Source organism: Borostomias antarcticus, assembly GCF_949987555.1.
Source record: "Borostomias antarcticus genome assembly, chromosome: 33".
Lineage (NCBI taxonomy): Eukaryota > Metazoa > Chordata > Actinopteri > Stomiiformes > Stomiidae > Borostomias > Borostomias antarcticus.
Window position 1 is genome coordinate 4,599,011 of NC_140266.1, and position 10,028 is coordinate 4,609,038.

At 47.1% G+C, this 10,028-nt stretch overlaps 1 protein-coding gene across 1 annotated transcript in view; it reads right to left on the reverse strand.

Annotated features, from left to right (window-relative positions):
* Positions 1-6,588: 6,588 nt before the first annotated feature.
* LOC311327665 (sodium-coupled neutral amino acid transporter 3-like) overlaps positions 6,589-10,028 on the reverse strand; it is a gene marked incomplete at both ends in the record, with an annotated part of 23,704 nt that continues 20,264 nt past the window's right edge. The window contains 4 exons of the mRNA XM_084460751.1: positions 6,589-6,693; positions 7,220-7,323; positions 8,333-8,477; positions 8,845-8,969. Coding sequence (XP_084316877.1) covers positions 6,589-6,693; positions 7,220-7,323; positions 8,333-8,477; positions 8,845-8,969 — 479 coding nt within the window. The remainder of the gene's footprint in view (positions 6,694-7,219; positions 7,324-8,332; positions 8,478-8,844; positions 8,970-10,028) is intronic.

Here is a 10,028-nt window from a genome sequence, read left to right on the forward strand (position 1 = left end):
TGTATGTTGAATTGTGAAATATGTCTGGAATTGTTGTCATTTGAGGAAGGTAGTTACATGTTCTGCTCAGTGAGTATCTATACTAGATACTATACTATACTAGATAGCTGGAGGTATTATTCGAGCAGCCAGTCTGTAGCCTATGAATGCTAAATGGACTCTCTGCACATACAGCATCCAAAGAACTTCACTATGGCCTCTCATTCACCCATTCACACACATCCACACACCAATGGCGGCAGCTGCCATGCAAGGTGCTAGCCTGCTCATTGGGAGCAATTTGGTGTTGTGTCTTGCCACTTCGACATGTGGACAGGAGGAGGCGGGATTCAAACCGCCGACCCTACGATCATTGGACGACCCCCTCTACCACTGAGCCACAACCAACAGTATAATCAGGGCCGCTGCCAGGGATTTTGGGCCCCATGGAAATGATTTTGCACAAGATGTTGATTCAATCCTGATCCCGCAACGCCCTCTGGTGGCTAGGCGGTGAACTGCACCTGGACGCTGGTCGGCCCTATCCTGCGTTATTATGGAACCCACGGGAGTTTATGGCAGGGCACGCCCTGTTTACCATTCAAGCGATGTGATTGGCCAGACGTCCGCGCTTGCGTGAGGCACAAAGCGGTGTTGATTTTGAGCTCTGCCGCTAGCACGGTGCCGCTTCGCGGAACGCGCGCCGACCTGGAAATAAAATAGGATCACATTGTTTTCTTTAACATTGTTAACATGAACATGTTAACGTTTCTTCAGATTAGGATCACATACCTTAATGTTAAACAAGTTAACGTTTTAGACAAGTGTCATAATAGCCTGGCCCTCGCTATTCAATAGCCTACGAATAGGCTGGTACAAGACGCTAGCCTTTTATAGGCAATATGCCTAATAATTAGTCATCTCGCCCAATTTGCAATCTCGCTTAGTCAGTAAACTAAACTGGACGGTTTGTGTGTTCCTCTACTAGGAGGTCCACTTGCTAGATGCAAAACTAATAAATAACATGTTCCAGATGTAGCTTGTTTAGTTGTATTCCTATAATTCTCAGTGAATCATATTCATTCAAAAATATGGGGGATGGACATGTGTAATTTGTAATGAATAACTCTGAACTGAAGACATTCAAGAAATTGAGTGTTCAGTGCAACACACGTTTAGTTCCACACAATAAAATGTAGTGCAATGTAGAACAAACCTGTGCAATACATAGGTTGTGTAGTTGACACAAGAATACTTAATTTGTCTAGAAGAACATGCATCGCCAGACATAAAATAACCTTATAAACCCACCAGAAAAGGTAAGCATTTCAGAAATACATAACACATTTCATTATTGTTTATTAAACACATAAGTCTGATGCTCTGTACTGAATGTTGTATGTTTACTTGTTGTCAATGTCTTATTGTTGTCGGCTTGTTGCAACTGTGACACTATGCCCAAGACAAATTTCCAATAAAGACAAAGATATACAATAAAGTATATCTCATCTCATCATCAACAGCATGGACAAAAAAATTAAAGTAAATAAAACACAGGATTCCCCCCCAGCAACTAAAAACACAGTATGAGACATGCCAAAACCAAGGGAGAGGGTCCGGGCCAGGAGCAGGGGCGAGCAGAGCGGACCAGGGGCGAGGGAAGAGGGTCCGGGCCAGGAGCAGGGGCGAGCAGAGCGGACCAGGGGCGAGGGATGAGGGTCCGGGCCAGGAGCAGGGGCGAGCAGAGCGGACCAGGGGCGAGGGAAGAGGGTCCGGGCCAGGAGCAGGGGCGAGCCGAGCGGACCAGGGGCGAGGGTCCGGGCCAGGAGCAGGGGCGAGCAGAGCGGACCAGGGGCGAGGGAAGAGGGTCCGTCCAGGAGCAGGGGCGAGCAGAGCGGACCAGGGGCGAGGGAAGAGGGTCCGTCCAGGAGCAGGGGCGAGCAGAGCGGACCAGGGGCGAGGGAAGAGGGTCCGGGCCAGGAGCAGGGGCGAGCAGAGCGGACCAGGGGCGAGGGATGAGGGTCCGGGCCAGGAGCAGGGGCAAGCAGAGCGGACCAGGGGCGAGGGATGAGGGTCCGGGCCAGGAGCAGGGGCGAGCAGAGTGGACCAGGGGCGAGGGATGAGGGTCCGGGCCAGGAGCAGGGGCGAGCAGAGTGGACCAGGGGCGAGGGATGAGGGTCCGGGCCAGGAGCAGGGGCGAGCAGAGTGGACCAGGGGCGAGGGATGAGGGTCCGGGCCAGGAGCAGGGGCGAGCAGAGTGGACCAGGGGCGAGGGATGAGGGTCCGGGTCAGGAGCAGGGGCGAGCAGAGTGGACCAGGGGCGAGGGATGAGGGTCCGGGCCAGGAGCAGGGGCGAACGGCCAGAACCATAACATGATCAGCCTGAAAAACACAAATATGCTGTATGTGTGTGTGTGTGTGTGTGTGTGTGTGTGTGTGTGTGTAATACTACAAATAGAACCCTTTCCACAGCAGTCATCTTGACCGAAAGCCAGGCTGTATTTTATGAGAAAATAAACAGTTTATCTAGAGAGAGAAACCTTCAGAGTAGGGAATTCCGAGATATTACTCTTGGGACTGGTGCAGATAAACTTCTTTTGACAGGGCCTCTCACCGAGTCTTGCTCTCAATTGTCTGAGGAGAAAAATCATCATTTTGGACATAACGTTAGTAACGTTTTTCATTTGCATAACGTTACACATGGGAACGTTATCAGATTTAGAAAAGGAAAAAAGACAATGGCGAGAACTAAAGACAGGTTCACTTAGCTAATGTTAACGCTAGCTAGCTATAACATTAACTAAACATCAACCAAGTTTAAACTAGCTAATTAGCAGGACTAATAAAGCGACACTGGCGAATGACAACTCTGGGCTAATATAATTGGCTTTAATGTTACTGATTAAACACATAGTGGAAGAACATAGTTTGATGATTTATTGTGAATTTTACGTTACCGTTTTGCTTCTTCACTCAAAGGCATAACTTTGTGCGTTCTTTCGTTGTCTGCAGTGCAGTGCGGCGAAAGTCTGGCCTCTTCGCGCGTAGCCTACGCGGCAAGCCTACAGTCTAGTCTAGTGGGCATCGAGTCATGGCCAATCCTGATGCTCGAATGGCAAGCAGGGCGTGTCTTGCCATAAACTCCAGTGGGTTCCATAATAACGCCCCTATCCTATCCGCGTCACCGGCAAAATGTGTACAATTTTGAAATGAAATGAAATAAAAAATGTTTATTAATTTATATCTTTATTGCAACATTGTTTACAGTACAATAACTGCCAGCAATGTTTTCAAATATACTGTATGGAGATACAAGAAAATAAAGACATAAACTGAAGGGCAAAAAGGTTTAAAAGCACTTTAAAAATGATTACATGTATCTTTTTTAATGAGACTAAAACTGTACCTGCTATTTACATTATACAAACTAGATGAATATAGAATATAAAGGGTTTACAATTTATATACTGTACATTATTTATAAATGCTGGCTGAAGTCAGTATTTAATATGTTACTATTCACTCATACAGGTTTCAGAAGAGGAGATGAGTTTGAGATACCAGTCTGAGAGGAGGTGAGTTTGAGATACCAGTCTGAGAGATGAGTTTGAGATACCAGTCTGAGAGGAGATGAGTTTGAGATACCAGTCTGAGAGGAGATGAGTTTGAGATACCAGTCTGAGAGATGAGTTTGAGATACCAGTCTGAGGAGATGAGTTTGAGATACCAGTCTGAGAGGTTGTCCTCCAACATGTGCTCACTGTCTCCCCCTGCTGGTGTTACCATTGACAAAATAAATCAACTTTAGCCTGCAATACCACTATTTGGGGGTGTACACCTGACCATTGGGATCAAACAACCACAGACATAAAATAATGCATTGTATGTATCGGGGGAATAGTACAATTCCATTAAGAGAACATAAATAAGGGTAGAAACGGATCAACAGATTGGCAACACTGCGATGGCCGACCGACCCCTCTCTGACCCGGACACAGCAGGCTGGCCTTCCTCTCAGGATATGAGATATGATTGTTACTGTCGGAGGGTTTTGTTGTGCTTGACAACCCAAGTCGTGCAGAACAGTGATACAAAACTCACATATAACAGTACAGCGATCACGGTGGCATGGTGGCCAGTCCACACTAAAACAACACACAGGATATTGGGGCGTCCAGCTGCTCACAATCCAGTACCCCTAAAAGCAGCAACGAGGAAGTTTGAAACACTGACCTGAACTACAGTATATCACTCATCATGTCTGACAACACTATCAAAAGATCCCAAAAGAATCATCAGTCTTATGAATCGTATATTGACTCACTGCATAATGATTCTACAAGATGCATGGATGTGAAAGAGTATAACATCTACTGTAGATCATAATAATGGCCCATCTATGAATGATAGAGATTAACACTTCAATTACTCAATTCTGGTCCAAACAACCATTGATCATTTCACAACAAGATAATATATCATATGTATATTGACGTGCCACAGTTCAAATACAGTAGAGTCATGTTTCTTTTGAAAACAACACACACACAGTCCTTACAGTACAGAAAATCCACATAATTAGTTGCGTTCCCTCCATATCTGAGTGAACAGGAAGAGATGCACATCATGTTTACTCTCAAGCTGTGTTCGGAATCGCTCCCTATTCACTATATAGTGCACTATACAGGGCGTCAGCCATTTTGTTTGTAGTGTCCGAATTCTCCACGGAATTTTCGTTCCCTATATAGTCCATTATTTATTACCCACAATTCACCTTGATTTGCAGGGAACAGTGCATGTACCCTACATTTTCTCCGTTCACTAGGTAGTTCACTACATGTTGAACCCTATATAGGGAGCAGGGAGTGAGGGAACGAGGGAGCGAGGGAACGAGGGAGCGATTCCAAACCCAGCTTCAGATCCTCTGCAGTATGGAGCACAGGGAGGACAGGAGAACTAGAAAGACCACTTCAAGTAGCTGGAGGAAACATCCTTGTACCATGTTAGACCTTAAATACATATCACATCATTATGTCACGCACATTAGATTAGAACATTTATATTTTTTAAATCAAGGATTAAGACACATTTTCAGATCATTATTTGTGTTACAAAGGGCAGTCCCTTAAAAACTATATCTATACAATTTAAATTAGTACATCTTACAAATAAATTGTTTTCATGTCAGTTGATTAATGACCATAGGAAGAAGTTGTGCTGAAAGTGCTATACTAACCATCTAATGTAGGGTTGCTACTGAGACAGAGGCACCATGTCCTCAGTATGTGTGTCTCTACAAGCCTGTCCACTGCCTGCTGCTGTCCTACGGTCCAGTTAGGGACCAAGCTGTCCCCAAACACCAGCTGGTCCTGGAACAGCGATATGGACACACACCCTCCTTGATCTTCTCAATAAAGTAACCCTGTGACCTTTTGTAATACATATTTTTTGGTTATCTCTGATTACTTTGAGTAACGGTTCAGAAACAACTCAGTCCCAGCTAGAGAACAGATCTGCTGTTAAGAGGACTGTTCCTGGGTAAGTGTAACCTCCCACTATCCACACCACCGACACTCACATGAACACCGTCGTTCTGATCCTGGACCAGTCAGTAACCTCCACTGGGACCAGCGGAACACAACCCGGCTCATGGTCCAGTTTGCTCGCCATTTTCCAAAGCTGTGGTCTGAGTGACAACGACGTCACAGAGCCAGCGAGCAGCTCAGCTTGTTTAATACTGCTTCGGTCTGAACATCAAAGGCACCACAATGCACTTTAACTCACAAGTCTTATCGAGTAGAAATGATGAAAAATATATATCTATATATCATACGGTATATTGTAACGTCAGGACAAAGGAACTGTATAGACTGTACAGAAGCATATGTGCTCTATGTGTGTCCTCTGCTAACACTCAGATGACGCAACGGGAACGGAGCAGCAACACGTGTGATTGGAGGAGGGGCCCAACTACAACTGCACACTGACCAATCACGTTTAATGCCACTTTATACCTCTGCTATTGCACAGAATATCGCCAATTACCTCAATAACTTAACCAAGCAGACGTTGAGAACATTACATAGCTGTCCACCCATTCCATAATCGACTGTCTTCTCTAGTTTCAGGTGAAGGTAGTAGAATGATAGTAGTAAGATAGTAGAATCATCTGTTTCGTTACAGTGGCTGTACCCTCGACCCCCTCGACCCACGCAGTGGTTGGCAGTTCCCCGGGGGGGCGCGGGGCGTGGGGGGCGTGGGGGGCGTGGGGGGCGCAGGGGGGTGTAGAGGCAGAGCCTACGTGAGTCTCCGGTGGGAAGGAATGGACTCTCAGCGTCCTCAGGAAGTCTATTGGCCGGGACCTCCTCACTGTTTGGCGGTGGGGGGTGTGGTTTCGTGCTCTCTGAGTGAGAGCCAGTCCAGAGGGGACGAGTCGCCTCCAGAACACTGGGCTCTCTCCTTCTGACCCGGCGTCCAAGGCTTTCTACTGGACCAGAGGGGGCGTCTTCTACCATTACGATCCGGAACAACGACAGAAAATGTACATAAACAAGATATAGATTCACATCAATACCAAAATAAAAAAACTAATACGATAGAAGGCGGAGCTTAATGCCCACTGTTGGTTTTGCTGCTCCCTGACGTCCAATCAATGAGGATAAAGCTGAGACTCATTATCATAAACAGGAAGCCTATTCCAGCGAAGCAGGCGGCCTGGGAGAGAGAAAGAGGGAGGGAGGGAGGGAGAGAGAGAGAGAGAGATGGTTGTTGACTCCACACTCAATTTCAATTATGCACCAGTGATTAAAACGTCATTAATACAGTCGCAGGACGGTTTTCACTTCTAGAATTGCAATCATGATATTAAAGTGCCATGACATCCTTAATTGCTCTCAATTAATCAATCAAATGGATGAAAACAATTAATCTACACAATCTAAATATAGTAGCCGGATGCCAAACCTCGTTAGATGTTACATAGTTTCTGTCTCTCTCTCTTCATAGTTTATGTCTCTCTCTCTCTCTCTCTCTCTCTCTCTCTCTGTTCATAGTTTCTGTCTCTCTCTCTCTCTCTCTCTCTCTGTTCATAGTTTCATCACTGCCTATTAAATATGACTACAGGTGAAGAACTACAGCTCCCATAGTTGCAAGACTGAGTCCATGTCGAGACAGGACAGGCGTTTCTCAGGCTGTGGTTGGATGAGGGGGTGGTGGATATCTGGGGGTTACAGGTCCTTACCAGGATTTTGGGGGTGGAACGCATTGGCTCCTCCTCTTTTGGTACGATGCGGATGTAGAAGATGGCGGGAAAGATGAAGATGAGGCAGGGGGCGGAGGTCGCACCTGAGGGGCGGAGCAGAGAGACGCGTTACATCAGCCAAATCAAACAACTAGCCACACGGGCACGGCCATCAACCGTCTCCTTCTTTGTCACCCTGTTACGATCACTAAAGAGTCACCAGCCTGACATGGAGGTTAAAGAGTCACCAGCCTGACATGGAGGTTAAAGAGAACCAGCCTGACATGGAGGTTAAAGAGAACCAGCCTGACATGGAGGTTAAAGAGAACCAGCCTGACATGGAGGTCAAAGGGAACCAGCCTGACATGGAGGTCAAAGGGAACATAAAACATTTTTTGTTCAGTTCACCCAGTTACACTCATAAAACGCAAAGTCAAGATGATAAGCCGCTTAAAAAAGGACTTTTAAATGAGGAAGAAGTTAATAGCTGTCACAAGACCTTGATGGAGTTTTATAGTGGACATTCCTGAGGTGATTTAGCGGCTTTCGCCCATGTCTCTGTTGGCGTATTACAGCTGAGAGGATGAAGGCCTGTGCTAATGAAACAGGATCAGACCGGTCTGAGAGCCTCGGGTTTCCTGCTCAGGTCAACGGAGGCAAGCAGAGCTCATACTCGTGTTTCTAGAAAGCTCAGAGAACTCTTGAGACTCTGTTGAGACGACAGTATACGATAAACTATGATCTGATCATTTACAAACCCCCAAAAAGTGATATTACTGTACACATATCAAATAATGTATGACCCTTTACTTTCAAATATCCAAATGTATACAACGGGTAGTTCTGACCTCGCAATCTGATTGGTTAAGAGCCGTTGTATATGCCACGATATATAGCATTAGTTTGGTTGCTAGGGCTCATTATTCGTCGCTTTGAAACTCCATAGCAACGTGATAGTTTAAGGAACTACCTTTCTTGGCGGAGTTCACTAAAATCGATATTAAGACACTGAAATAGTCGTATTTATCCCATAAATGTTTCCCGATGATGTAACCCGTTGTATAAAAGCAATAACTCACTGGAGGGTTGTGGTATAAGACAGCTCCAACCTACCAATGATGCCGAAGATGCCCAGGATGTTGGGGGCGAAGATGACCAGCAGGTTGATGCAGGTGAGCAGCGCCACGGCGATGGCGATGTGACGGGGCCAGTAGAAGGTCTTGTTGGGGAACAGCATCTGCTGGAGGGCCCTCCTCACCTGGGGACACAGCCGGACCAGAGACTCAGACACGACACGCTCAGCGTGAAAGACTGAAAGACTGAAAGACTCTAAACTCATCTCTTCAAGAAATACAGTCCGGAGAGAGAGCGGTCTGGAGAGAGAGCGGTCTGGAGAGAGAGCGGTCTGGAGAGAGAGCGGTCCGGAGAGGGAGCGGTCCGGAGAGAGAGAGCGGTCCGGAGAGAGACCAGTCTGGAGAGAGAGAGCGGTCTGGAGAGAGAGAGCGGTCCGGAGAGGGAGCGGTCCGGAGAGAGAGAGCGGTCCAGAGAGAGAGAGCGGTCCAGAGAGAGAGCGGTCCAGAGAGAGACCAGTCCGGAGAGAGAGCGGTCCGAGGCGGTGGACTCACGGGGAAGAGCACGATGGGAACGGTGAGGGTGACGGCGGTCAGCACGGCCAGGCGGACGCACAGGATCAGCGTGTCGTAGGGGTCGATGCGGCTGTAGGTGTGCAGCAGCTCTGCCTCCACCTCACCTGCAGGGGGCGCAGTCACAGGAAGACCAGTGAATTCTGGGGGTTGGGATCCCCTGCTTCCTGTGCTCTGTTATATGAGTCACTTAAACATCATAAGCTGAATCCCAATCTGAGTGCGCAAACCGCACTTGCGGCCCCTCGCACTTGTGGCCTGAGGCCTGAGCACTTAATTGACGTCAGCTGGAAGGGCCAGAGGGTGCAGAGCCGTGAATTAAATGGGACAGCACTTCCAGTTTCGCTCAATGCCCCTCCCACTTCGTTTTCATTGGCTGCCGCGTTCCTCCGACGCAGAGGCTGCTCTGACGCTCCCTTCAGCTCTGCAAATTGACCGATTGACGTCTGTTTTAATTTAATAATAATTAAAAAATTAGGTTGGGTGGGATATGTTTGCAGCATGTGGATTTCAAGATAAATGTTGTGTTATCTGCAAATGTCATCATTTATGTGTGATGCACTCGGATCATGACGCGGATGCACTCAAGCACCGTGTCACATGAGACGCGGTGGGCTGTGGGTATTTTCTGCTCCTAAGTCCGTGAAATTGCGGACTTTCGGTAAGTGCGGTTAAAGTGCGCAAAATGGCGGCGTGGCGCACTTGTGGACCTAGCAATTCAGTTTTGGAACTACCCTGAGCCCTTGTGGACTTAGCGGGAACGCGCATGTAAGGCCACAAGGCCGCGAGTGCTCTGCACTTTCGCCTAAGTGCGCGATTTGGGATTCAGCTATAGTAGAGATTACAGGGATAGTTAACACATAATGGCCGACCATGTAGGAAAGTTCTCTGTAGCTATTTGTGCACTCTACTGTTAGTCATGTCTCTCTTATGAAGCATCACCAGGATTTCACCTGGTTAAATAAAGGTTTAAATAAAAATATTTAAAAAATAAAAAGTAGGAATAAAGAAAGAGAGAAAAAGGATGAGAGGGAGAGAGAGGAGGAGAGAGAGGGGGACAGTGACAGAGAGAGAGAGGAGGAGAGAGACAGAGAGAGAGAGGAGGAGAGAGAGACAGAGAGAGGGTGACAGTGACGGAGAGAGAGGTTGACAGTGACAGAGAGAGA